Source organism: Thunnus thynnus, chromosome 4, assembly GCF_963924715.1.
Source record: "Thunnus thynnus chromosome 4, fThuThy2.1, whole genome shotgun sequence".
Classification (NCBI taxonomy): Eukaryota; Metazoa; Chordata; class Actinopteri; order Scombriformes; family Scombridae; genus Thunnus; species Thunnus thynnus.
In genome coordinates, this window is record NC_089520.1 from 17,211,826 (window position 1) to 17,239,493 (window position 27,668).

The 27,668-nt window shown below is 40.0% G+C and overlaps 3 protein-coding genes across 5 annotated transcripts; 1 reads left to right on the top strand and 2 right to left on the bottom strand.

The window, feature by feature from the left end:
• Nucleotides 1-27: 27 nt before the first annotated feature.
• si:dkey-183j2.10 (glutamate receptor U1) lies at nucleotides 28-7,764 on the bottom strand. Its single transcript, XM_067587020.1, has 11 exons — nucleotides 4,656-7,764; nucleotides 4,137-4,213; nucleotides 3,873-3,961; nucleotides 2,639-2,661; nucleotides 2,361-2,540; nucleotides 1,929-2,152; nucleotides 1,639-1,736; nucleotides 1,223-1,440; nucleotides 877-1,096; nucleotides 534-778; nucleotides 28-262 (listed from the first exon to the last, which is right to left on the bottom strand). Exons 3-11 carry the CDS (start codon nucleotides 3,955-3,957, stop codon nucleotides 158-160), a joined length of 1,398 nt encoding a protein of 465 aa, XP_067443121.1. The 5' UTR covers nucleotides 3,958-3,961; nucleotides 4,137-4,213; nucleotides 4,656-7,764; the 3' UTR covers nucleotides 28-157.
• Nucleotides 7,765-8,336: 572 nt separating this feature from the next.
• brpf3a (bromodomain and PHD finger containing, 3a) lies at nucleotides 8,337-17,833 on the top strand. 2 transcript variants are annotated; one of them, XM_067587012.1, is made up of 13 exons: nucleotides 8,337-8,637; nucleotides 10,178-11,701; nucleotides 11,930-12,086; nucleotides 13,174-13,305; nucleotides 13,439-13,567; nucleotides 13,673-13,985; nucleotides 14,100-14,447; nucleotides 14,577-15,119; nucleotides 15,210-15,264; nucleotides 15,394-15,482; nucleotides 15,689-15,786; nucleotides 15,933-16,087; nucleotides 16,180-17,833. In XM_067587012.1, exons 2-13 carry the CDS (start codon nucleotides 10,197-10,199, stop codon nucleotides 16,361-16,363), a joined length of 3,708 nt encoding a protein of 1,235 aa, XP_067443113.1. In that variant the 5' UTR covers nucleotides 8,337-8,637; nucleotides 10,178-10,196; the 3' UTR covers nucleotides 16,364-17,833. The 2 variants fall into 2 exon arrangements, with proteins under 2 accessions (XP_067443113.1, XP_067443114.1); XM_067587013.1 differs by having other exon boundaries at nucleotides 8,338-8,637; nucleotides 15,713-15,786.
• Nucleotides 17,834-19,608: 1,775 nt separating this feature from the next.
• mon1bb (MON1 secretory trafficking family member Bb) lies at nucleotides 19,609-27,640 on the bottom strand. Of its 2 annotated transcripts, none has more exons than XM_067587015.1 (6): nucleotides 27,406-27,640; nucleotides 25,998-26,092; nucleotides 25,287-25,880; nucleotides 23,818-24,610; nucleotides 22,891-23,038; nucleotides 19,609-20,948 (listed from the first exon to the last, which is right to left on the bottom strand). In XM_067587015.1, the coding sequence occupies exons 2-6, from the start codon at nucleotides 26,074-26,076 to the stop codon at nucleotides 20,721-20,723; spliced, it is 1,842 nt and encodes a 613-aa protein (XP_067443116.1). In that variant the 5' UTR covers nucleotides 26,077-26,092; nucleotides 27,406-27,640; the 3' UTR covers nucleotides 19,609-20,720. The 2 variants fall into 2 exon arrangements, with proteins under 2 accessions (XP_067443116.1, XP_067443115.1); XM_067587014.1 differs by having other exon boundaries at nucleotides 27,283-27,413.
• Between the last annotated feature and the right edge of the window lie 28 nt (nucleotides 27,641-27,668).

Here is a 27,668-nt window from a genome sequence, read left to right on the forward strand (position 1 = left end):
GATGTATCTACACAAGTCAGAAAAAAATAAAACCTACAATTAAGTTAATGTTTCTGTCAAATATTAGGATAAATTCTGAAACAACTCTCAATCCCAAAAAAATTAAAAGTTAAAAGAAAACAAAATTTTCAGACTTATCAATGTTTCTAGGATGTTTCTATGCCTTTTCTTTATCTTTATCTGCAGCTTCCTGGGGTTTGTTTGCATTGTTGTTCCTCAGGCGCAGACTGAGTTCCTCAGTCAGGACAGTGCAGCAGGTTTTCTAGGGGAAAGACAGTGAAACAAAACATTTCAATATGGTCAAGAATTCAGTGTAAACATGGGTGTGTACGTGAGCGAGTATGAATGTCTGAGTCTGTGTGTGTCTTTTGCATTTTGTTCTAAAGCTGATGTGAAAACTAACTGAGGACAATCTAAAATCCTATTGGAAAAACTCAAATACAAGCTAAAGACAAGACTGTTTGGTTTAGTTTGAAAACACTGAGGAGTTTTTTCGGCTGACAGAAGTGATTTGTGTATGCGTTTGCACGTACCCTCTGGTCCGCTGCACTGCTGCGGCTCCTGGAGGTGAGCTCCAGGACAGCCAGCAGTGTTCCCAGCCCCAGGCCCAGGGAAAGAATCAGAAACATCCCCTTGAGACTGTGCGGCTGCACAGCTGAAGACTTGGCCTTGCCTGCCATGCAGCTGCTGGCCCACCACTTGCTTCTCAGGTATGCCAGCTCTCCTGCCTCGCTCAGTTGTAGGATTGCAATACTGAGGTTCTTTATGATGGGAGAGCCTTAAGGAAATTGATAGTTTTGACATGTTAATTATACCATTTTAACATCTTTTTTTTAAATTTCATGTTTACTGAGGTTCCAAACTGAGTAGCCTCACCGAGTGGGGCAGCGATGCTATATCCCCTCATGCCAATGACTTCATGAGCTCTGACCAGTTCACAATGGCGTGCTACTGCCAAGTCCAGAGAGACAGACTCTCCAATAAAGGCATAGTTGCCCTCTTTTGCACGCCGGATTCCTTCATCCATAGATGACACAAAGCTCTTAGTCCTCTCCATGTGTTCATGGATTCTGCGGTACACGGGGTTGTTTGAATTCTGGATGAAAGAAAAAAAGAATAAAAGAGAATAGAAACAGCTGTGAGATAAGTGATCCATCAGTGATCCAATGTACAAACTGTCTTTCAATCTTAACTACAAGGAGATAAAGATCCTCATATTTACCCTGAAGAAAGCAAGTGTGGAGGAGCCAGCCAGGCAGCCATACTGAATTGTGTCCTGATTGGCCAAGTCCTCAAACCCTTTCACCGTCAGGTGAGTGGACTCAGAGCTCTTAGAGGAGCTGAGATTAGAGAAATAACAAGCCAAGAGGACAATGGAAAATAACCACCAGCTGCAGCAGATGACACGTCCTGAAAGAGCTCTGGGGTGAGGACCAGCACCTGACAACACAAAAAAAGAAAAAAAAAAAAAAAAGTCAAACGCTAAGAGGGAGAAATTTTGCAGAAAGAAAAAAATATGAATAATCTAAAAGAAATCTGAGAGAAAAAAAGAACAGCAAGTGAGAAATTTAGTTGAGTGTGAAGATTCTCCTCTCTATTTCTTGTATTGTTTTGACATACAAAGTGTTTGCTTTTTACCTTGCAGAGTCAGAGCTCCAGCTGTGTACCAGAGGCTGTGGATGAGACTGAATCTGTTCTGCTCACTCTGAGGCTGACTCCACTCACATGGGCTGAGTCTGTATTTGCATAAAAATATTAATTATTAATGTGACAGCACTCAAAGGGATTCCACTGCCAGCAAAATATGTGGAAATATCCACAAACATGAAGTAGAAATTCACAATTAAATTCACAGCACATCAGTAAACATCCATAAATAAATAATAATTATCACTTTTTAAAAGAATGACACTACTTGCATCACCAACCTGGCAACTATAAAGATGCAAGCAGCTGTCCCCAGGTAGGCAATTAGTATGCCGACCCAAGTCTCTGCTGTAAAGGGGGTCAGGAAATCAAAGAAGCCTGCTCCCTCTGAGATGTCCTTCCTCAGCAGAATGCTGATTCCTGTCTGCATGAACGGTTTGGTCATCCCCACCGCTTTCTCCCGAGCTGCAGTGAGAGTCAGCGGAGCAATTGCAAGGTCTGCCTCCTGTAAAGAATCCAAAAATACAGTTGACATGTAAGATATATTAAATAATTCAATATTTTTACCAATAACATCCCTGTTAAGGTTACACATATACCTGTATTTTTAATGCATTGATCATGAGTCACATATGCCAGTTGGGATATTCAAGCTTCTGCAGAGTAGTTAGCTGCCCTTTGACCCCTCCAAATGTCCGCTGTCATGTACTCACCCCTCTCACCACCTCTCCGATCATCCCATTCCAGTTCCCGCTCTCATCCTGTCGGCCGTATGAACTGTCTCTTACCAGCTGCACTTTGTACTTGAAGCCCAGCTTCTTGGCAATTTCAGACAGCAGGTCCATACAAAAGCCTTCCAGTTGTGAGCCTTTGGACATTGTATACGGCTCTTGCTAAATGGAAATATGTTAAAAGATAATCAGTGGAATTTCTATTATCGTTTATTTTGTATTCAGAGTTACAATAGGCTTGACATAAACAAATTAACTACCTTTATCGTTGTAATTCTCAGCTCTGACGGCACGGATGTTCAGAGGAAAAAGTAAGGAACATGTTAACTTTTAGATACAAGCACGGTAAATATTTGAAAGTCAGGAAGGAAGGTCAGTAGATGATTAAAGGAATAAGAAAGAATAAATATCAGCTACAGACATGTGTTTATTTTTTCTGGCTTTTCTCTAAAAGATTCTAAAAAAATCTTCAAATAGGACAAATCTGGGAAGGACTGTGATGAACCACACATTGGTTCAATTTAAGGGGTCACAAGCCGAAAACGGTTGGGAATTACTGGAGTAAATAATCGGAAAACATTAAAGTAACAGAACCACTGAAATATTTTTTTTCTCTCTCAAAAGTTCTTCACAGCTGAAGTCCATCCTAAATTTAGCGAAATCAAAGACTTCTTTGTGCGCTGGCCATCCTTAGATTTTACTCTGACATGCAGAGATGTCTGAGGTGAATTTCAGGGCGCATGTATTGACCTTCTAGTCACAACTGGCTTCCGGTATCCTACAGATCTGGCTGCTCTCGTCTCCTCCTTGAAAACAGTTTGTAGAACACAATCTATTTAGAGCAGCGTGTTGATTCAAAGACTCTCAATGCCATGGCACTGTGAGATGGGAGGGAAGTCAAAGAGTATCAAAAGCCTTGATTCAGGCCAAGGCCTTGGGGATCCATCACCACGGGGTGATCCTGACAACCATCAGATCCTCCTTTTCAAAAGATGACACGTATACAAGCTCTTCAAGCCCCTGTCACTTTTTGGCTTCTCTGAAACACAGGGCCTTTGTTTGCTCCATAGAGTTGATTTATTACCATTTTTTTTTTGAGAATGTCAACTGGCTTGCTTCCTTTTCTGTTTTTCTACAAGAGTTGGACAGGATGTGGCGCTACACTTTGATGCTGAACTGAGCTGACAGTTTATGTATTTATGTCTTTTCAAGCCTGAGAAATTTCAACTAAATCCCGCAGTGAAAACACGAGGAATTTGGCAGAGAAAAAAAGCAAGTTGCCACATACTGAATTACAAATGCAGTGACCGGGTCAAACTTTGACATATCAGTATCCACAGATAAAACATGTTTTTTGAACGTTCTTATGGTGTTAACCAGACCATCTTCTACATAAGTGCACACTCACGTTCATTACAGTTTGAGATAAAAACGGATCAGGTCAGGTTAGATTTGGTAAGTGTGTTAGTATTATTTCTGCAACAAGTTCCTTACCTGCAGTGCAAATTCCCACATTGAAGAAGAATCCAGCAGATAATACAAAGAGGCCGAACAGCATCCTGACTGTCTTAGTTTGCATCCTTCTAGTTATAAAAAGACAATAAGTGGTTAGTAGTGCATCAAATGGATAAACTACAATAAAGGTAAATTAAGACTTTTCTTAATACAAATGCAAAGACCTGAGTCAAATCAAAATATTAAGTAATTAAAAGAAAATAACTGACAGTCAGTGTGAAGAAACGTGATGGATGTTCTTACCACGGCACCTGAAAAGAGTCCAAGATGCGACTGCTGGATTGGCACGTCAGGCTTCAGACAGACCCCAGTGAGCTCGTCTGTGATACAGCGTGATCCGAAGTTTCCAGATTCAAATGTGATAAAACAGCCAATGAAGTTTTGGTGGGTGGAGAATGTGGGAGAAATTTGAAGGGGTGGGGAAAAATGTAGCAGGATTTTAGTGCGAATATTTAGCATCAAACGTTGAATAAAACTGTAATTTAAATGAACAAAATGACCATATGTTACTAATACAAATGATACATCATCATCTTGTGACAGAATATTAATATTATCCTTGTATTGCTATTGATCATAGTTTGCATGATATTTACATACATGTAAACAAAGTTTAATATTTGAAGCTCCTGAAGCAAGTAGCAGCTCTCATACACTGTGTAAAGCTATATTTTAAAAAGCCATTTAGTAAGTTTATTAGTGTTGAATCTACTGTTGTACAATGTTTTAAATGCACGTGTGACTTGCATGAATTAAACGGACCAACAACAATATGGGTGGGGTGTTACTTGTGTTTGAGATGCATTTGGAGATGTTTCTGCAAGACATCAAAAGCTCATGAGAAAAAAAAACAATAACATTAGTTTGTGCAGCCTTACAGTAAACTCTCTGTTTTTTCACCAAAACACTATAAAAGGGAAAATCGACCCACAGAATTGACTGACTAAAATCATGTGAAGCCCTGGAGAATAATCAAAATGTTGCTACACAGAAAGAATAAAATAGATATATTCATGCAGAGAACCAAACATAGCACGTCTTTTTGGTATTTTGACTGAAGTTCAGTTAAGTGTTGAATAAGTAAGAAAGCCTTTATTGTAGCACGGGCAAAGATAAAACTACTAAACCCTCTAAAGCTAACAGGTAGCAAAGGGTTGTTTCTTCTGTAGAGCTCCCAAATCAATATTTGATACAGTCCTCCTTGTCTGGTTTGGTTTTGTGGATGACTCACCTGACTGGGAATATATTTTAAAGGATGGTTTAATTTTTTTAATACTTATAAAATAGTAATCAGAAGCAGATGGTAGACATGCAAATAAATACAATGTTAAATGCAATGTTTTTTTTTTTTTTCATTTGTATTTTATCATTAATGTTTGAACCAACAGGCAATATGGCTGCAGGTTAATAACAAACAGTCTGAAAGTTATAATCTTAGAGTTAATACTGTATATGATTTACGGTCAGAAATTCTGACAATTTAGTAGTTCAAATGATTTTGTATATTATATATTACATTATAAATTCAAGTTACAATGGAAGCCTGTGAAAAACATGATATAGCTTAACATTAATAAATCAATTTGAGTGTTCAGGCAACAGGAATTGTTCCTATAGTGAGACATTTGACTAAATCAGTCTCTTTGTGAGCTCAGCAGGCGTTTTATAGCTCATGTGGTAAAACTGGTAACCCAAATAAATGAGTTAATCAGTGATCAGCAAACACAGCGATCAATCTGTGTTTTGCAGTTTCAACTGGAACAATGCAGACTATAAAATAAGAAATTATATATTCAACAAAAGCCTGCTGACATGATGAAATGATTGTAGCTCTGCACTGGCATATGACCATCCTGTAATTTGAAGTAAATGCATCAACTCCTGCCAATGAATGAACTTAATTTAGCAAAAATCATTGTTGGCTTTGACCACATTGTTGTCCTCATAACACCCATAATATTACTGACAAATCTAATACAAACTGAAACATGAGGTCATACAATTAGATACACTTACTCTAATGGGATTATTTTTTGTTAAGTCAGCTGATGGAAGTATAAAGAGTCTACATGAGTGATGTAGGTAGGATTTTAGAAATAGTGTATTGAGGTCATGATTCCTGAAGACACTCTATAACTTCAACTTCACATCATATTTATTCCAGCCATTCTAATCTTAATCCTCTTTCAAAGAATTGTCCACATTGCCAGGACTATAATTCTGGTGGAGAAATACACTGTCCTGTCTTTTAAACTTATTATTGTCTTGCATAAAAAGGTAACATTTAAAAATACACAAGAATATTAAATTGGAAGAATATCGGAATCAGTTTTCTTAAATAAAAGTTTAGAATTTGTCTGTAATTATAGAATGTAAACCCAAACAATTAATTTAAAATATACAAAATTACAGACTAATGTTACTTGAATTATATCTGTACCCCTTTAGTTATGTTTTCCTCCTCTTGTGTATTATTTTGTTTTTATTGAAAGTAAAAAGCTTCTTTTTTTTCTCTAGTACTTTGTTTCCTCTTTTTGTTATTCATCTTGTTTATGTACTGTTTTTTGAATTTGACTGTTTTCAATAAAGTTGAGGGTGGGAAAAAGAAAAAAAAAGTCATTAGCAAAGATGAAAACATAACTGAGCTGGCATGTCAACACATCCATCTCCATAACGACTGAGAAAAGTCAGTCAACAGAGAGTCAAAATGCAACTACTTTGATAATTAATTCATTGTTTCAGTCAACAAAAATCACTCACTACTTCCACCTTCTCAAATGTGAGGATTTGCTTCTTTGTCATTTATGATAGTAAACTGAATATATTTGGGTTTTGGACAGCTGGTCGGACATAACAAGCAATTTTCACAATTTTCAAAAATTTTTGACATTTAATTGATTGAGAAAATAATCAGCAGATTAGTTAACGATGAAAATGATCATTAGTTGCAGCCCTGAAGTGGACCTTGAGTGGGAACTGTTAAAGCTACTACTGCCAAAATCAAGAATGATCTTCATAGTGGGGATAAAATCTACAGACAATATAATTGAAAGGTTAACTGAGTAAGTCAGATATGACTTGAGACCAATGACCTCAGTATATCTAAAGTCATGGCTCTGGCTCTAGCCTTATTTATCAGGAAAATTGCAAACCTACAACGTAGATAATGTGAAATCTTATAATCTTGTACTTGCACATCTGTGATTTATGATGACATGACTCGTTACATTAACCTAACTTGAATTATTGTTATTATTATTGTTATTAATAGTAATAATAACAATATTTTGTACATTTCATTTCATTCTCCTCAATTTAAAATTTTAGCCTATAGCAGTTCTTCTGACTTGGACTATATTTTACATATTATTTATTGTAAATGTCTCTCTTTCTCGGGTTATATTATTTAGGATTATTTAATTTTGTGTATATTTTTTACTGTTATGTACCACAGCACCAAGGCAAATTCCTTGTATGTGCAAACCTACTTGCCAATAAACCTGTTTCTGATTCTGATGTACATAAACAGACACACTAATATGTTTATGAGTATTTCGATAAAAATTGGATTGTTCCCTAGAAACAGCAGGCAGGGCAGGGGTAGACTTAACCATTAGGCAAGGTGGCAACTGCCTGAGCCCCCAACTAAAAAGGCCCCAAATAGCTATACATTTATTATGGTGTTTGTATATAAAAAATATTGAATTATGTTACTATTCTAACTCATTGTAACCCAAAATAACTCACAGAAAGCCCCCATAGCACTTAAAAAAAATATGCATGTGTACTTCTACTTCAGAAGAAAACATTGTACCTCTACATTTACCTGACAAATGAATATTACGCTGCATATTCAGATTTTACTCACAAAATATAACATAAAATATAATGCATTATTATTGATTAAACTATCCAGCATTATATAAGAATTAAAAGATCCACCTTCACCACAAGTTAAGTAACTTTAAGTACATTGATAATGTCTCTCTTTCACCATTCATTTTTAAGTTAAAATTTGGATGCAGGACTTTTACAGTATTTTTACTGTTTGATATTAATAGTTCTAATTGATAAAAGTTTTGAGCACCTCTTCTACGACTGCCAATACCAACATTTAGTTAGAGAAAGGCTGAAAATAAAGCAAGACAGAGTTTGTCTGTGGCCCCTAAATCATTAAATCCGCTTCTGATAGCAGGTGTATAAAGGTGCAATATGGGCTCTGTGGGAAATGATGAAGCCATAAGGCGCGCAATATATGTTGAGTTGTTTTCCTCATCGCTTTTTTTCTGTCATGAGCTCCAAATTGAGTGCGATGTCATCGTTTTATCGCATTGACCAATCAGATATCAGTGCGAGTTGCGTGCGAGGTGAAGCGGCGACTTGCTATTGGCTTAGGTGGTTTTTTCCAAAGGGGCGTATTTTTCAAGCCATCTTGACTGAATATTTAGCCTCATCCAAGGTACATTAATTTGATATCTTCAGGATTTTGCTGCCCCTAAATTGGGAACCAGCACCGTTTGAAAGGTTAAAACCACAAGTATGTGACCGGGTCGAGTTTGTGTGTTTGACCGCAGTCACAGCGGAGAAATGAAGTGCTGAAGATGACGCTGTCGCTCCTGGATTTACCGGCTAGCTAAGCTAACGGCTAGCATGTCCGCCTCGGTTGTAGTCTGTCACTAGCTGACATTTAGCTGGGTGCAGTTATTCTCTTCGGCACTTGCACTGCAGAGGACGGTTTTACAAGGTAAACGACTCTGGTATTTTCAACATTACAAGCCTGACTTGGGTAAAATTTGCCCTTTTCTTATACGACTTCTGTGTGTCCTGTCCGACCGAGTAACGTTATCACATCAGCCTGAGACGATCTTTCTGCAGACGTTTGGACTACAAAGCAATGCCCGAAACGCCGCACACTGCAGTGTCGTGATCTAATGTATACATGCAACTAATCAATGCATTTAGGCACGGTGCGTACAGTGCGTCTGCTTTCTGGTTGCTGTTGGTATGTATAATTGGGCTGCTAATCAACTTGCAATACAAATGTTGTCTCTGCTGTTGTGCGCTTAAAATGGCTGACAGATGTTAGATACTCGGGTTGGTATTTAGCGCTCTTCAACCGAACTACGCACAGCAACAAGGAAAAAAAATAGAGGATGCTGGCGTTTGATTGGACAGAGAGAAATGTGGCGCTGTTACAGACTCTTGATTGGACCAATGGAGAGACAGCTGTGGTGCATACATGCAAGCAGTACAGCTTACTGTAGTTGTGTTTGTGCAGTCAGAGTACTTGAGGTAACATGCTGTGTTGTTATTACCACAGAACCAGAGTTGACCCCTTTACATGTCTAGGAATAATTTTTAAAAAATTACAACAAATCTTACTAATAATGCACAAGAAGACGACGCACCTAACATTTATTATTTTATCAATTCAAATAAAGGAATAAAGCAGGATTAAATTAAATATGGATAGATTGTAAGACTAAAACTATGAGGGCAGGATACAATACATTTTTGTAAGCAGTTAAATTGATTATTAATGGATTATGCAACATTTATGAAGTGTACATAACGATTTAACCCAGATGCTTCTTCTCATCTGCAGTTGAAAGTTTATTAGGGGTGCAGTAAATTATTATTTTATTATCAATTAATTTGGTGATTATTTATTCAATTAATTGTTTAGTCCATAAAATGAGAAAACGCAAAATACCCATTAAAATAATTTCCCAGACGCCAAGTTGAGGTCTTCAACACCCAAAAAATAGAGAAGAGCTGCAATTTGTCACATTTGAGAAGTTGGAACTAGATAATGTTCTTTGTTTTTTGTTGATAAATTACTTATCAGGTATCATATTGTTTTCTTTTTAATGTCCTGTTTATCAACTAAAGTATCAATCAACTAGATTCCCATATTAGCATGTATGTGTGCACAGTTTGAACGCATACTGTATGATGTCAACCACAGTTCTTCATAGGAGGGTCACAATACTTTATCATCACCAGCCCTCATTAACCTAATGGGCAAGTGGTGATTTCCTTAATATTTGCAAGGCATTACATTAGTTTCTTGTTAAAAGAGGATGACATTGACTGGCTGCTGTTTAAGAATTAACATTTATTTACTGTAGGAAGCACTCTTGTTTCAATAATAACCTCACACTGATAGTTATGTCAGAGTAAAATCAACTATGAACATACAACAGTTACTTTACCACAAATTTAAAACACACATTAACTTGAATCATTGTATTAAATATTTTTTCTTCCTTTCCATCTGTTAGGGAGCTGGTGTAAACTCCCATGCGGAAGGTGAGGAGGTGGGAATGTGAGACAGTTGTTAGCGGACTCAACATGGGTAGGGGCCGAGGTAGAGGGAGAGGAAGGGGCAGGGGCTCATCTGGCCAGTTGCGGCCCCCCTCGCCCTACAGACTGCAGCTCTCTCCATCCAGGGAGACACTGACATATGCTCAGGCACAGAAAATAGTGGAAGTGGACCTAGATGGAAGGCTCCATCGGATTAACATCACAGATCCTTTGCCGGTCATAACCGAGGACGAGATGATGGCCCAGGACATTGCTGAATGCAACAGCAACAAGGAGAACAGTGAACAGACGCAGAGTAAAACCAGGTCGTGGAGGAAACCTTCAAACAGTAAAGGCAGGAGGAGTAAAAATACTTCTCACCAGAATCAACGCTCGGGCTCCCAGCAGCAAACCGGATCTACTAATTCCCTCCAGCACCCGTCCCAGCAAACCCCTCTGCCTGAGCCCACCTTCCGTGTGCTGAGTTCAGTTTGCCCTTCAGAGGCACCTCCTCTCCCAGCAGCCTACTACCGTTACATAGAAAAGTCAGGGGAGGAACAGGACAGTGTGGCTGAGTACGACATGGACGAGGAGGATCTGGCCTGGCTAGAGATGGTGAACCAAAAGAGAGTGTCTGACGGCCATGCCTCTGTTTCTGCGGACACTTTTGAGCTGTTGATCGACCGCCTAGAGAGGGAGTCCATCCTGGAGTCCCGTAGCCAGGCACTGTCACAGAGCGCTGTCGACGAGGATGCCTTCTGCTGTGTCTGCCTGGATGACGAATGTCTGAACAGTAATGTCATCCTGTTCTGTGACATCTGCAATCTGGCTGTCCACCAGGAGTGTTACGGTGTGCCATACGTCCCTGAGGGCCAGTGGCTGTGCCGCTGCTGCCTGCAGTCCCCTTCCCGTCCTGTAGACTGTGTGCTCTGTCCCAACCGAGGAGGTGCCTTCAAACAGACAAGTGATGGACGTTGGGCCCATGTTGTCTGTGCCATATGGATCCCAGAGGTGTGCTTTGCCAACACAGTGTTCTTGGAGCCTGTTGAGGGGGTCAAGAACATCCCTCCTGCTCGCTGGAAGCTCACCTGCTACCTGTGTAAGCAGAAAGGCAGGGGAGCATCCATTCAGTGCCACAAAGCCAACTGCTACAGGGCCTTTCACGTCACCTGCGCCCAGAAGGCCGGCCTATTTATGAAGATAGACCCGGTCCGGGAGACGGGTGTTAACGGTACCACGTTCTCTGTGAAGAAGACCGCTTTCTGTGAGCATCATTCTCCAGTGGGGTCTCGGCGGGATGGGTCTGGAGACGAGTCAGTTGAAGGGAGACTGGTGGGCGGTAGAGGTAACCGCGGTCAAAGGTCCTACACTCAAAGTCCCCCGCCACCACCGAATAAGAAGGCTACCAAGGGCCAGAAAAAGAAGAATACAAAAGGGTCTGGTGGGTCGACACGTCGCTCAACTGTGCCTGTGCTGCTCGTGCCTCAGATTCCCTCTCACAGGTATGATATGTGAAAACTGTCAGAATTTACATACCCAGCACACTATTAATTTACTGTTATGTCCGTTGTCTTAAAAGAGATGATTCATATTCTTCCAGGGATCTGTAGGAAACTCTTAATTGATATTCTAAATTACCACTGTCATACAATCACAAGGTATTTGTGTTATTGTCACCACCATTATTTCCACTGTTTGAAGTGCTTCATTGTAACATTTCATCTCCACAGGCTGAACAAGATCTGCACAGGAGTTGAAGTCCAGAGGAAGAACCAGTTCATGCAGAGGCTTCATAACTACTGGTTACTGAAACGACAGTCTCGAAATGGGATGCCTTTAATACGCCGACTGCATTCCCATCTACAGGCGCACAAGACTGCAGAACAGGTGAGAAAAGACATTTAAAAATGAACACAATTCTCTGAATTATCTCCAGTACAGTCATGTCATGCAGTGCCTTTTGTTTTTCACATATTTGTGACCGTGTCCTGTTTCACATGAAAACGTTTGAATGACTGACAGTAAACTAAAGTCACCATCAGCACATTTAGTCCGTTGCATTTTCACACATTTGACTGCAGGCAAAGCACTTGTGGTTACTTGACACATGTGACTTTGCTCATCGCTTAGACTTATTTAAAGCTACACATCGATTTTGAATCAATTAATATATCCATCTGTGTGTTATAAAATATTAAAACCAGCACATTTAAAGTCATTGGAAACATATCTATCAGGCTTTCAGAGACCATGAAGTCTGTTCAGCCAGGTCACTGGAATCAAACATTTCACACCATGTTTGTATTCTCACACACTGATATCAAGCATAAGCCCAGACATCACACTCTGCAATGGCTGTCTCAGATAGATGGCAGGCCTCCACGCAGTCCTTCACAGTTTTGTCATCTTTGCTGTAGACCCCTCGCTGCTGCAGAGGGCGACAGCATGTAAAACATTATAGATATTGGTTTTAATCTATTGCCCGCTATTTTTAAAATAGCAGTGGACACCTTAAGCAGTTCTAACCATTAAATTCAGGTTAATTGCAGGTGGTTAGGACTGTTAAATACAGTTTATGATATACATTTTCTCCCTTTGTTAGCTTTTAATATCAATTTGAACTTTGTTTAATATAAAGATTATTTCATTTCAGTTACAGTGTTTATTGTGTGCAAATTAAATTGATATGTTTCAATTTTGACTGTCCAATTTTCACGTTAATGATTAATTTACAGCTTTGGCTGCGTAACTGCAAATGTGACAGACGACCTGATGATTGATTTTTATAAATTTCCCTTTAAAAGCCAGAACATTGTCCTGCAATTGGCTCAGGAGCACACTTATGTTTCAGAGCCCAAATTTCTCCTTGCTGCCCCTACATCTACAATGAAATTCAATAGGAAAAACTAATTATAATGGATTTTAAAGTTGAACCTGGAGTCTAATCTCATTGTGTTTGCTTTTTTGTGTTCAGAAAGAGCCTGATGAGAAGCTGTGTGCTGCGAGAGAGGAGCTACGATACTGGCAAAAACTGAGGCAAGACTTGGAAAGAGCCAGGCTTTTGGTGGAACTCATCCGCAAGCGAGAGAGGCTAAAGAGAGAGCAGGTGTGTTACAGACTAATTTGAGACAAGCTATAGTTATTTGGGGTATTTTTATAGCATCTTTGTTTATTTTAACTTTTAAGAGTGACCTTGCTTTTCCTCTACTCTCCTGTTTGTTTATGTCGTCACCCTTAAGATGAAAATTCAGCAGGCTGCTCTTGAACTGAAGTTGACCCCTGCATTGGTGCTTCTCCGATCAACCTTGGAGCAACTGCAAGAGAAGGACACGGCCAAAATCTTCTCTGAGCCTGTCAATCTATCAGAGGTTGGTGCAGTTAGAAAACAGTCTGTTTAAATACTCACTTGGAAGCATTTTTTCTTTGGCTTTACTATGACACAGCTAACATTCTTCTTTTAATGATTCACCGAGGTCCCAGATTATCTGGAGTTTATTTCCCAACCCATGGACTTCTCCACCATGCGTAAGAAGCTGGAGGGACACGCCTACTGCTCCATCGCGGACCTTGAGAAGGACTTTGACCTCATGATCTCCAACTGCCTCAAGTACAACTCCAAGGACACCATGTTCCACAGAGCAGCCTTACAACTGCGGGAGGTGGGCGGGGCTGTCCTCCGCCACGCCCACAGACAGTCTCAGAGCATCGGCCTGGACCCCAGCACTGGCATGCACCTCCCAGAGTCTCCAAACAAACATGGCTTCTACCACTGTACGTGGGATGACGGTGAGTCAGGAGGGTTTTTCCTCAAGAGAGTAAAAATGAAGCATTTCCTCATGAGCATAACATTTATTCTCACACACCTACTTCCTCTTCTTTTTCTTTTTATACTCTCTATAGTTGACTCTCTCTTGGACCCAGAAAACAGACTTCACTTGACCACAGACGAGCAGCTAAAGGTTTTACTGGATAAACTGGACATGGTGACATCTATGCGTTCCAGTGGCGGCAGAACCAAACGCATCCGGTTACTGCGCCGAGAGATCAACACTCTCAGGCAAAAGATGAACCAGCAGCAGCAAAACGCTCAGTCTGTAAATGGTAAGGACAAGGACGATGAAGGAAAGGAAGAAGAGGAAGAAGAGGAGGAGGAGGACGACGAAGAAGAGGAACAGAAGGAAAAGAAAAAGCAGAAGACAAACATTGTGGATAATGGACTTTTGACAACAGTGTCCAACTCCGGGGCAGGTAAAAAGCGATTTTTACTCTAAATTATTTCATTATTTGAATGCCATTTGGCTTTATGGCATTATTAATATAATTTTTATTTGATCATACATGATTTATGACCATGACATAAATCTCTCTTTGATCCAGATGACTCTCCACCTGTGCTAGAACTTACATGCCCGGTGTCTTCGCCGCTGCCAGGAGACGCCCCACTCGAACCTCCTGTCCTGGGCATCGTACCTGGAGGACGAAGGTCACCCGGGCGCTCCTACAAGCGCCAGAGATCATCCCGCAGCGGGAGCAAAAGCCAAGGTGAAGATGAGGCTGAAGTCGGTGAAACACCGTCTTTGCAACCGGAGGCTGTTCACGAGGTCACACCACTGGGGACGCCACCAACTCTGCCTTTGGTCGGAGTCGGTCGTCGTACGTCTGTGCTGTTCAAGAAAGCTAAAAATGGGGCGCGAGTCACAAAGAACAAATCCCCGCCACGACAGAACGGAAAAGCCACAAACGGCTTGGGTAGCAATCCTGCTAGCCCGAATTCACCAGGTGTCACCAACATCACCACCTTACCTCCGACTCCAAACGCCTCCCCTACACCTCCCTCTCCTTCCTCGCACCACCTGAGATCCAGAGGCCACAGTTCAGAAAGTGAAGCAGACAAACTCCCTCCACCACCCAGAGAAGGAGGTAAGGAAAAAATATATTGTAATATCACAGAGAGAGATTGCTGAGATTCAGAGAAGTGGTCACTTTGATTTATATTTATGTTTTTGCTAGGCCTGACAAATGGAAAGCACACCTCCGTTGACCAGGACGATGACCAAAAACTAAAGTGAGTATGGAGTATTAAGTACATTATCTTTTAACTCTTTGCTATCCAGTTGTAGGTCTACCCTTATCATAAATTGTAACTTAACTTAAAAGTCATCTTTCTCTCGTCTTTCTCTCCATTTGTTTACAGCTGTAGCGTCTCCCCACCCAAACGTAGTCGGGGTAAACCTGCACTGGCTAAAGTCCCTGGCAGTGAGAATGGAGACATCTCTGGGGCTGGTGTGTATCATGAGAGGGCAATCAAAACACACTGAAATGCCTATGTTTCTTTATGTTTATTTGATGCATACTGTAAAAGTCTGCAAACAAAAATTTTAAATCTTCCAACTTTCACGACCAACATAATTCCAGTAAATTCTCAGTTTGGGTTCAAGAGCTGTCACAGACGCAAATTAATTGGATATATTGGAATATCCTGTTCACAGGAAAGTCTACGCTTCTGTCTTTAGATAGCGAGAGGGAGCTCGCACCTCTGGACCTAGTTTGGGCCAAATGCAGAGGATATCCATCATACCCAGCAATGGTGAGAATGTATTTGATCTTCCAGTTCATGCTGCGCGTACTGTAGCTTTCTTTTAGTTCATGATGCCAAGTGCCAGAGTTGGCATAAAGAAGTACTGAAAGATTAATTGTTCAGTGTGCTGTGACTGACATAATCCATTGTTACAGATTGTTGACCCAGACATGCCCCAGGAAGGGCTTCTTCACAACGGCATCCCCATCCCAGTGCCTCCTGTGGAGGTGCTCAAACTGGGCGAGTGGAGACAAACGGAAGCTGGCGATAAGCTCTTCTTAGTGCTGTTCTTTGACACCAAAAGAACTTGGTAAGATTCAGGCGGAGGAGATGATCCTCATGCTGAATTTTAACACCATCAGGAGAAGTCGTGTTATGAAAACTGTCCCTCTTTGTTTTCAGGCAATGGCTCCCTCAAAACAAACTGCTGCCGATGGGGATGGACGACACTGTAGACAAACTGCGCTTGATGGAAGGAAAGAAACCCAGCGTTCGCAAGTCTGTACACACTGCGTACGACCGGGCCATGGTGCATTTAAACCACGTGAGAGGAAATCTCAACTTCACTCCCTCCAATTTTATATGAATTTTAGTTTCAAGATTTTATCATCTTTAACCGGCTGCCTGGTTATATGTATAGAAGCTTCATTGATACTCTTAAAAAGGCGGGGAAGTAAAATGTTTCTGATGGTTTTCTGCGTCAAACTGTTGCTCTGATTTTAAAAGGTTTTCAATGGAGTGAGAGAAAAGGCGCTTGAAGACATTTTCGTAGATGAATCTGCACATATATATTCATGAGATTTTTTTAAAAAGGTTTTACACAACCACTGTTGCTATGTGTTCATATAAAGTTTTTATTTTAGGCCAAAGTGAGTCAAGACTTAAATGAGAGAAGTGTAAATATTTAATTGTCAAAGGGATTGTCTTGATTCAAAACATATTTAGATTGTATTTGCCATTGAAATGTCACTGTGTTTAATGAAGTGTGGAAGTCTCACTGAACGTTCACTTCATATCTGGACTCACAGGGTTGGTTTGGACAGCTATGGACAAAAAAAATGTAAATTTTAGCCTTTGAAAATTGTTGATAATATGATGTAAACAGGTATTTTCCAGAAAGGTGCACAAGGAAACACTTTAAAGATCCACAGAATCAAATTTAGCCTTTTCAGTGAAATTGGCTCGAATTATACATCAAAGTAAGCGTTAAAACTATTTCAAATTAAGAGAAATACTGGAGAATTTTAATCAGTAGGCTGCCAGTGAAAATATTCTTCATATTTTAGTCCAGCTATGACGTGTTGTAGGTGGGACTTTAGAGGTCTTTACTTATTTTTCCATATTGTGAAACTGTATTGATAACTAGAATGTGCAGCTACTTGGTTAGTAAGATGTGAAGCCACTAAAGAGGTGAAGCTGATTATATTTGTGGTTATGACAAAGTCTACTGCGATCACTCACTCACTGAAGAACTTGCAAATTGTTCGCAAATCTGGCTGAAATGACTTGAAAAGCACAATCAGTCTGTTTTGGAGGGAAAAAAAGAAAAACAAATTAGCGACGCCTGGAGCCATATGAGTGGCAAAAATGTGTATGTGTGTGTGTATATTATATACATATATGTATACGAGCTCAGTGTAGTTAAGGTGCATGTGTATAGTTCTGTAAATATGTAAATGTATGTTTATATTGGCTTACATGAAGTAATTTAAGGAATGCAAAAATCAAATTTAGATTTTAATTTATAATTTGTGGCAGTTGAGAGTGTTATTTAAAAAAAAAAGTAAATATTGAGAAGATTTATGTATGATGCTAAGTAGCTCTTTGTAATAGTGATGGTCTTCACCAACATGTCAGAACATATTCTCTATAAGTGAGGCGGCACAGGACCTGAGAGCTCTGTAGGCAGCAGTGACCGCGCTCGCCTGCTGGAGGCTTTTCTTTCTTAGGTGTTACAGGAGATTTTTTTGATCTTGTCATTTGAATTGTACTGCAAGATCTATAATCTGCCTGAGACAATATTTTCTCACACAAGAATAAATGCTGTTTGAAACAACTGCATTGTATGTCTTTTTTTTTAAGAAGAGTTCATATCTTGTCTGATCAATTTATGACTCAGTTTCCCTCAAGTCAAGGTTTGAAGATAGAATCCAACAAGAAGATTAGATAACAGGAAGTTCAAATTTATCCAAAATTTCTTTCAGCATCTCCAAGTGTTGTTTGAGAAACACAGCCTCTTTTTACCTGAATTTGGAAGACATGATAGTTGTATAATCAGTTGTGTGCAGATCAGTGTTTACGTGATCCTCTTCAACTCATCAGGAAATACTAAGTAACCATATTGTTTACAGTATTTGTGTTCAGGATATCAGACACTGTACTCCATTGAAATACCCTGTAAGTCTGTCAATGGAAAGCCAGGCATTCACTTAACTGTTTTTTCTTGTTGGACAAATTCAGACAAATTTGTATTAATATATTCACCTTTAACTTGGAAATGTATTTGTTAAATGTCACAGCTCTAATTTTAAATGTGGGTATCCTGAAACTGGTATTTACACTTTGTTGGCTGTTTGAGTGGAAGTTACTGGTGATAAACGCTGCTTAAACACATAAGTTTTCATTTCTGAGAAGCTAGACTACAACAGTGAGGAAGGAGGCTCCTGCTCAGGCTGCCCTGGTCCAGATCAGCCCCTGAAATCAGACACAGAAAAATGACACCAGTCACGCCGGTAAGAGTCTCTTTAAACGTTAGTAACGCTTGATTTTACAGGTCCTTAAAGGATATGTTCACAATTTTCAAGTCTGTCTTAAAACATCAGTCAGGGGCCCATATGAACACTGAAAAAGGGTTTTCCTCGCTGTGATCATTCCTCCTGTTCATACTGGCTGTTTAAAGATCCCCTTCAAATGTGCTTTCAATGTAAGTGATGGAGGCCAAAATTTACAGTGTGTCCACACAGTCATTTTGTGCAAAAATGTATTTAAAAGTTTATCTGAAGCTAATATGAAGCTTCAGCCGTCCAAATGAGTCAAATTAAGTAGATATTTTTCAACATTTACAGTCTTTTTAGCATCAAATTCCCTCTTTGTGTTTCCCTGTTGATCTGTGGTGGAAGTATAGTAACACAAAGAGGGACTTTGGCACTAAAAAGACTAAATGTTAAAAGATAATTACTTGATTTGACTCATTTGGACAGCTGAAGCTTCATATTAGCGTCAGATAAACTTTTAAATACATTTTTGCACAGAAGGAGGCTTGTGGATTTTGGCTCCCACTTATATTTTAAGTGCATTATGATGGATCTTCTAATGTCCAGTAGGAGGAATGATTTTGGCAAGAAAAACCCATTTCAATGTTCATTTGGGCATCTGACTATTGTTTAAGACAGACTTGAAAAACTGAGAACCTGTCCTTTAAAACCTCATCATTTTCTCAGATGTTCTTAGAAATGACGTGATGTGGTGTTGAAAGAACCGCTCCGTTTAAACCCCAGTAAATACTTGTTCATTATTGGTAACTTGCTTCCTCTTACTTGTTGAAGTGAATGCTCGCCTGTAGAAAAATCTCCAATTTTTACATGTTAAGCTGACCTGCTGAGCACTGACTAAAAGAGTCTCTAGGTTACATTAGCAATGAACTGAAAATGAATTAATATTAAGTTAATCAATTGTCTCTATTTTTCCAATAATTTGTGTCAAATTACATAATTATTTCAAGCAAACTCATAGGAAATAATTAGAAATTACAGACCATAAAATAAAGCATTACAAAAGGTCATTTTTGCAACATTTGATATAAAACGTTCCCACTTAATTAAGACAACTGTATCTTTGTGCAACCTGGGATTTATTTCATAATACTATAGACATACTCTTAAGACTTCAATTGACAGGAAATTCCTCAGAGGACACAAGGATGAGGCTACTGTTTATAGACCATCTTTACAAAACTATTATCCAAAAAAGATAAAGTCGTCTGAACTCATTAGGAGTCAAGTAACAACTGTACTAGAAGTATCTGCAGAAAAAACATTGTGTGACTCATAAGTTCCGACTTGTAGCAATGAAAACACTAACAGTGACAATGGTAACGTGATCAGGTGTAACAGGCTGGGATTTCCTACTTGTTATCTGCATAAGTGTTCAAGTTCTGTCACAGTGAGGTGCAACCAAATTCATGGAGGGCTGTGAATTTCCATTTCAAGATCATCACGTAATTTCGCTGTTGACTCGACACGAGGACCTCAACAGCAGAATGAAATAATGTCTTCAGTTAAAATGAAAAACTGTCTGCTCTTTAGCGCTCTGTGACACATGATAGCCCATCCCTGTTCTGTCAGTTCCAGTTGTTGTTATTCCAGTTTATAAACGCACCCAAAAACACAACATAAGTTCATTTCTTGCATATCCTGTTTTGTAACATTTAAATGTTTTTGTGACATGAGCAAAAAAAAAAAAATTGACATATGAAAACTAGTCTGAGCAAGGTAGTTCATGTTTCTCTTCGTCTCCTCTAAACTCACACAAGAAAGAGACCATGTATAATTATAGCATATGCGAATTAACTGTCTGTGATACATTCACTGTCCATGAGGAAAATTTCTGTCGTTTCAGTAATAAAACAATATAAAAACATTTAAATATCATTGCAATTATATTCTACCACAGTTCAATTTAAAACTTACTATTTCGCAACGCTGTTTTTGCCCTGACTGTTTCTGATCGAAAGCAGTGATGCAATGACATGCTTTCTTAAAGGTAAAGAAATAATACTAGTTTCAAAGAGCTCTCTTAAATAGTGTAAAACGTAGTGTTTGATTCCAGTAGTCAATGTCTGTCAAGTCCAACAAGTGTCAAAAGAAGGTTCAAAAATATCTCGGAACCAGTGTACAAACTATTGTTGAGTGAGGCAGAGCCACTATAGTAGCGCTAGGAGAGTCTTATAGAAGAGATAAGAAGCCATTATCTGTGGAGTCTTGCTGGTCAGATTTTCCACCTCGAGAGCTCTTGCTGGGGTTTGGGGTGGTTGAATACTTTGGGGGGTATCTGATGAAGAGGCGGTCTTCCTCCTTTTTGATCCACCTCAGAAGCTTAGTGATAGCAGTAATGGCACAGGCCTTTGTCACCAGAGGACTAAAGCAGGTGTACAGCTCAAATTTACTTGTGACCTACAGTAGGGAGGAAAACGGACATCGTTAGGTGAAGACAACAACAACTGGTCGTCCACATGCACTTGGGGTTACAATTGGCTTGATCCAGCCGATTTCTTCAACTTCATGTAACCTTTTTTCCACAGCTAGATTTCTCCTAGAGAACCCTGCCATATAAACAGGTAACCAGACTTCTAGTCAGCTTTTCATAAGTAAACATGTGCTTGACAAAGACTTCACACAGGGAAAGTAACAGCGGAGCATTTATGCTGTAAAGAAAAGTTGGGTACACACACACACACACAGGAAAATAAAAAATAAAAATAAAAAAAAGCAAATTGCGTCACTAGTTAAAATAAGTTTGCAGTGCCTCGAGATTAAATATGTAAACCAGGTTACCATAGTGCACGTAAACGCATTGTCTGGTTACCTGTGTAACCTGTGTAACCTTGAGTTTACATGTAAACGTGGGTTAGTGGATACTATGTGACTGAAAAGTCTTTAAAAAGGTATAATATGTAATTATTCCACATTAAAATGTCTAAAAACAACTAGACCTATGATATATATGTTGTTGAGTTGTGTCCTTACATTATACCAAATGTTTCCAACAATTTTCAAACCCAGAGATATCTGTAATGTTATCAAAGTAACGGACCGTTTCATTTGGTCCCATGTCAATGGCGTCTTACCTCCTCTACCAAAGAGTAAACACGCACAAGATACATACGGCGGCGCTGTGTTTGTCCGCTACAATGGCGTCAAAGAGTAACTTACACACTTCCAAGATAATACATCGCCGTTGTGTTTGTTCCACAGAAACTGTTATTCTTGACTTTTATACAGTTTTAAGCCACATTTTCATTATAAATTTAGGTCGCTTTTAACTATATCTTTTAGCCGGAAGAAGGATTTTAGTCATTGGACATCTGGATCTTAAGTGATCAGAGAAATAAACTAGGCAAACGTTAGCAGCAGCTCGGCTAACAGCCCGTACCGGACGTCCAGTGGTCGCCAAACATCGTCGGAGAAATATTGATTTTTTAAGTGAAACAGCTTTAAATAGTATTTTTAACGATTTTAATCTGCGTGTACGTTTGTTTTTGGGGAGGAGGAGACCTCTGCGGATAATTCGGCTCCCGGGAGAGACCGACCGAACGTCTGGATCTTACGTTATAAGAGAAATAAACCGAACAGGTGTTAGCAGCAGCTCAGCTAACAGCCCGTACCGGACGTCCGGTCGTCGCCGTACATCGTCGGAGAAACACTGATTTTTTAAAAAATTTTTTTAGGTGAAACAGCTTTATTCAGTGTTTTTACCTGTAATCTCCGGGTCCGTTTGTTCTGGAGAGAAGGAGACCTCTGCGGGTAATTCGGCTCCCGGTAAAAACATCCCGAATGATTAACACTGGCGTAATCCGATCCCGGTGAAGCTAGTTATTTAAGACATGGATGTATAAAGAGAACTGGATACAGCGTCGGAGACGGGGCCCCGACTTCCCGGTATGAAAGTACCCGGACCTTCCGCATTGTGCGGCCCATAGACCGTGTGCACTAGTGACTTTCGCTCGTTCTCCGTATACATCCATGATTTAACGAGGACAACAACTCCCATGATCCCTTGCTACTTCACACCGTCATCACACTCCGTCTTTTGTTATTGTTTTGATTGAGAGACCCCTAGCGGCTGAAATGACATATTGCGCGTTTAACTCTATTTAGACAGACCTCTGTCAAGTAATCCACTACACACAAAAACAGTGTTGAGAAGCTGCACAATATAACCTTTTATTCTTCCTGTTAATGTTCTCAATTACTTATTTATTTATCTTTTTTTATTGTTATCTTTTTAATGTGAAGCACTTTGAGCTGCATTTTGTATGAAAGGTGCCTTACAAATAAAGTTTATTACAATTATTATTATAACAATGTCAATGTATCCCTAAACACAGGTACATACCCAGGCTAGCAGAGTTTCCCTCTCAGCGACATGGTAGATGAGCTTGAGGGGTCGTGAGGTGCTGTGGATGCGGCTGTGCATATAACGATAAAGATCCAGCAGTCTCATTTTCTCCTCTTCACTGCTGTATGGTGCCTCCATCTCTGGGCTACATGTAGCAACAAATTGGATGTCAGGGTTAGACACAAAAGAAAGCCTTTTCACTTAAAAAAAAAAAAAAATGCAGTGATATGCAGAGACATAACAGAGGGGCTATGATGCTGAATTTTTCCATCTTTATTTCGCAACAGTGAGGAGACGAAATTGCACAGAGCCTAACAAAAGGCAGCTTCAGACATAATTTTAAGTGAGATTTCTTGCTCTTTGTGACATTGTTCTGAACAGTGCTATATTGTATAAATAAAATTATTTTAAGTGTAGCTCGATGATTATTTGTATAATTCCATTTTCAAGGTTTCAACTGGCTGCTGGCTCCTGTAATAGGACACCTCATGCTTTCAGTTCAGCTCATTATGAAATAAGTGAAGTTAAATGGGAGGATTATTAGAAGATCATTTACATGTCTTTCCATTTTTATTTTTAAGTGTCTTTGTAACTAGTAGGCCTATTTCAGAAACACTGATCCTCTGAGTTACCCAGTGAAATGAACAACATTGTAAACTGTAAACTTCAACAACGCTAAGCTACATTTTTTCTTAAAAGTAAATTGGCTTTCATACTTTCTCCTACACAGGGAATTTATTTTGTGCAAAAGCCTTCAAAGTATTTCTTTTTCCTTGAAATTCTAAGCAGTGAGCCATCATCATCGTCCCATCTTTTTGTAATTTAGAAAATTACAAAAAGATATTAAGCGTTATTATTTAATTTTCTAGTTTAGGTCCACATATCCCTCCTGTAGTTGCGAAGACAATGACACAACACACAAACCTGGTGAATTGAGTGAGCTGGCGGTAGTTGTCTGGCACATCAAAGGGCTTGTACATGAAGTGTCTGAGGTCTGAGACGCCCACCTGGCTCACGCTGTACGACTGGGCTTTAGCGATGAGGCTCAGGGAGTTTTGAGCCACCATGGCCTCCTCTATCTTCCTCTTGCACTCGGCCACAGCGTAGAAAGCTTCCTTGTCTGTTGAGAGCAGCAGCAAACAAACGGTGCATTCTGGAGGGTCCAGGTAAGAAATGTATGCATAAAAGTAACAGTCAGGATTAAAGAGGGGGAGGCAGATGGGAGTCCAGATCTCCCCAGCCTGAAAGGCAGAAGAGGCTCCGATGAGGTTGAGCAGGAGGTGGACGTCAGCGGGCTCCAGCCTGCTGTCCTCGATAACGTTTTTTTCTTGGACGATGGTGAGTAGCTGGTTCTTGGCAATGAGGATGGAGAATACCAGGTTGGGGGTGATCGCTTTCTGCAGGATCTGGCTGAGAGAGTCCCTGAGAGAAGAAGCTAGGGGCAAGCAGTGCACTGCAGCCAGCAGGAAGCTAGGGTCCGAATCCACCAGGTTGAGAAGGCCATCCAGAATCTTCTCTGAGCCCGCCAGTAGTCTCCTCAGGTCGTAGTTTTTCTTGTGTTCAAAGATGCGAGATATGCTGGCCTGGGTGAGCATACTGATGATCTGATAGTATACATAGAGGAGCTCTCCACGCAGCTGCTGCTCAGATTGACGACTGCTCGAGACGCACACCAGCACAAGAGGCCCTTTCTGTAAGAAAACCACGGTGTGCTCCTCTGATGGAAAGAAGAATATTTTTAAGAAAAAGACACGGACAAACATTAAGGATCATATTGATAATAAAGTGAATGTCCACAAACAATAATCAACACTCTGTGCTCAAAAATATTGTGGACGTGAGTGTAAATGTGGTGGACATTTACCAATAAAACACTGAATCAAATAAATACAAAGTGAATGTTAAAAAATACTGTAAATGAAGATATCTCTATGATAAAATAGACGTTTTTGTATTGGTAATAAATGATCCAAAATAGATCAGATCTATTAGGATTTGATAGATAGGGCTGTGCCTCAAATCACTCCTGATTCTGTCTATAGTGCTCTATATTTACTGTACACCATTTTATCTGAGTGTCCAAATTCTAACTGTGTACATTTATACCCTCAAAAATTCCCACAACAGAATAAAAAAAGAATAGTGTCCATGGCATACGCACTACTGCTACCAAGACCACAATGCATTTTATAGATGTGTAAAGTGTGAGTGAACAGTGAGTGTCTATTTATATAGAAAGTAGCAGTAAATGAGCCCTGCTCTCAAACATGAGTTGAAAATGTTAGATCACCTGTGACATTCACAGTAATGTCACAGAACCTACAGTCTGCAGAAAATAAATAATTATGTATAAAATCTGTCAGATTTGCATCATGACTGATGCCTACTCTCACCTGAATACACTGAGCGGATGATATTATCTCCACTTTGGACAAAAGACACCAGTGCCATCATGACTCCCATTGTAGATGAAAGAGCCTCTTCACTGCCGTACCGGGAATAGATGGGCTTGCCTGCTTCACTAAGCACAAAAACATGCTTTCTGTGCTGCCGCCAGCTTTCAGCTGTCACATCCTCGTCACGATGAGACATAAATGCAGGAGATTCCTGGGTGCCTGCCTCCAACAAAGGAGATGACCTCCCCTTCACACCTAAACCCTGCTCCTCGAGCTTGGCCTTGGCCAGCATTGTAACAACAAACTCCCCAGAGTCATTCTGGTCATTGTCCACGGCATCCTCGGCTCCTCTGTCAGGTGGCTGGGTGGATGCGATGTTCTGACACTCAGGGTTTTCCGTCTCATCGGTGTCTAGCTTTGTTACCTGGTTAGAATGAGGCTCTGCATCCAGACTGGGCTCCTCTGCGGTGATGTCTGAAATTAATGAATCTGCAGGCTCCTCTTTGTTTGCAGTGCCACTGTCGCTTTTCTCCACCGGATCAGGAAACATGTGATTACCCAAAAGGGAGAGAGAAGTCGCCAAGGTGTACACTGAAAACAAAATTAGATCATGAAATGAGTAATGAAAATGAAGACAGGCCAACTGAAAAATTATTATGGCTTTAATGAACTACATTCATCCCTTCTAACTCTTGATTATTTATTTACCTGGTGGATTGCTCTCAGAGGGAGGATCACAAATCTTCACTCCCTGTGCCTCTCCTTCTTGATGACTGTCTCTCTCCATGATACCATCCCAGTCACTGAAGGTAAAAAGAAACACAAATAAAACCTCAAAAGTCCAAACTCAAAACATATTCCAGCCGTGGTAACTTACTAAGGATAGGTTCACAATTTTTCAAGTCAAGTTTTTCAGTCTTCAAACAACAGTCAAGGGCCCATATGATCACTGAAAGAGGTTTTCCTCGCTGTAATCATTCCTCCTGTTCATAATGGCTGTTAAAAGATCCCCTTCAAATGCGCTTTCAGTGTACTTGATGGGGCCAAAATTCACAGTGTGTCCACAAAGTTTGTCTGAAGTTTATCTGAAGCTTATATGAGACATAAAGAAGATATCTGCCACATTTACAGTTTTTCCTTGTTGTGTTTCCTCATACAGTGTTTCCCTGTTGAGCTGCAATGGAAGTATAGTAACAAAAAGAAGGACTTTGGCAGTAATAAGACTGTAACGTTGAAAGATATCTACTTGATTTGACTCGTTTGGACAATGCTTCATATTAGCTTCAGATAAACTTTAAAATAAATATTTGCACAGAAGGAGGCTTGTGGATGTTCGCATACATTACATTGTAAGTGCATTATGAAGGGATCTTCTAATGGCCAGTATGAACAGGAGGAATGATTATGGTAAGAAAAACTTATTTCAATGTTTATTTGGGCTCCTGACTGTTGTTTGAAGACAGACTTGGAAAACTGCGAACTCGTCCTTTAAAACCTTGAGACAGACAGCATGCATCTTGAGACTCTCATGAATAGCAGCACTGATACTGGACAAGTCGTCTGGTCACATGATTACAGTGGAAAACTTATAGTGGAGAATTACAAGAGCAGAACAGACTCTTGAATTTACCAGCAGCCTGGCTGATATTACACTACAGATAAAGAACAGTCGGTTGCACGTAGAGGAAAAAAGTGAGTGTTGTTTGACCGCCAGACCTGGCGAGTTAATGTTTGTTAATTAATTAGTCTACATTATCTATTAGGCTAATGTTAGCTTGTCGCCGTCAGGAAAGGTTACTTATCCATCCTGATAATATTTGACAGTAAATTCTGATGCAACTCAGTAAATGTTGACAGTAGTTATGCGGCTAACCTGCTAGCAAGCGACACACACACACACACAGATCAATTTCATGGCCTCGGCTTAACACTGAGCACGCAAGCTGTCGTGGTCAAATAAAACTAGACAGGTGAGACAAAGAGTAAAACTTACGATTTGTGTACCGTTGAAACGTCGGGTTGTATATCTAATTTGCTACATTGACTTTCATCGGCGGCCCCGGGTTGCAAACAAGCTGTCAGGTATGAGAAGCAGAAAAACAAATTTTCCTCTTACCACAGCAGACATCCGGAATCTCTGATGACATGCTTATCTGACCAATCAGGCTGCTCGGAGGCCGCGGCTGGTCCCGCCCCTCAGGATACGTTCTAAACAAACCGCAACGTGACGTACGCACGTTGCGGGTGTTCCGCTTCAACGAGTGACCGTGTTAATGGTGTGGTTGTCGCGGTCACGGCAGCCGTTGAAATTACGAGCAGAACACGTAGGTGTCCTTGTGAAAGCCTTAAATTCTCTTAAATTGAATGTTGAACACAGTA

Excerpts from the sequence above, each read along its gene's own strand:
- si:dkey-183j2.10 (XM_067587020.1), bottom strand. The coding sequence starts at position 3,957 with ATGCAAACTAAGACAGTCAGGATGCTGTTCGGCCTCTTTGTATTATCT. Across the intron at positions 1,441-1,638 it reads TGGAGCTCTGACTCTGCAAG|GTGCTGGTCCTCACCCCAGA; the intron begins GTAAAAAGCAAA and ends TTGTGTTGTCAG. Across the intron at positions 263-533 it reads GCAGTGCAGCGGACCAGAGG|AAAACCTGCTGCACTGTCCT; the intron begins GTACGTGCAAAC and ends TCTTTCCCCTAG.
- brpf3a (XM_067587012.1), top strand. The coding sequence starts at position 10,197 with ATGCGGAAGGTGAGGAGGTGGGAATGTGAGACAGTTGTTAGCGGACTC. Across the intron at positions 12,087-13,173 it reads CGCACAAGACTGCAGAACAG|AAAGAGCCTGATGAGAAGCT; the intron begins GTGAGAAAAGAC and ends TTTTGTGTTCAG. Across the intron at positions 15,120-15,209 it reads TCCACCACCCAGAGAAGGAG|GCCTGACAAATGGAAAGCAC; the intron begins GTAAGGAAAAAA and ends TGTTTTTGCTAG.
- mon1bb (XM_067587015.1), bottom strand. The coding sequence starts at position 26,076 with ATGGAGAGAGACAGTCATCAAGAAGGAGAGGCACAGGGAGTGAAGATT. Across the intron at positions 24,611-25,286 it reads CATCCGCTCAGTGTATTCAG|AGGAGCACACCGTGGTTTTC; the intron begins GTGAGAGTAGGC and ends TCTTTCCATCAG. Across the intron at positions 23,039-23,817 it reads CAGCTCACTCAATTCACCAG|CCCAGAGATGGAGGCACCAT; the intron begins GTTTGTGTGTTG and ends TGCTACATGTAG.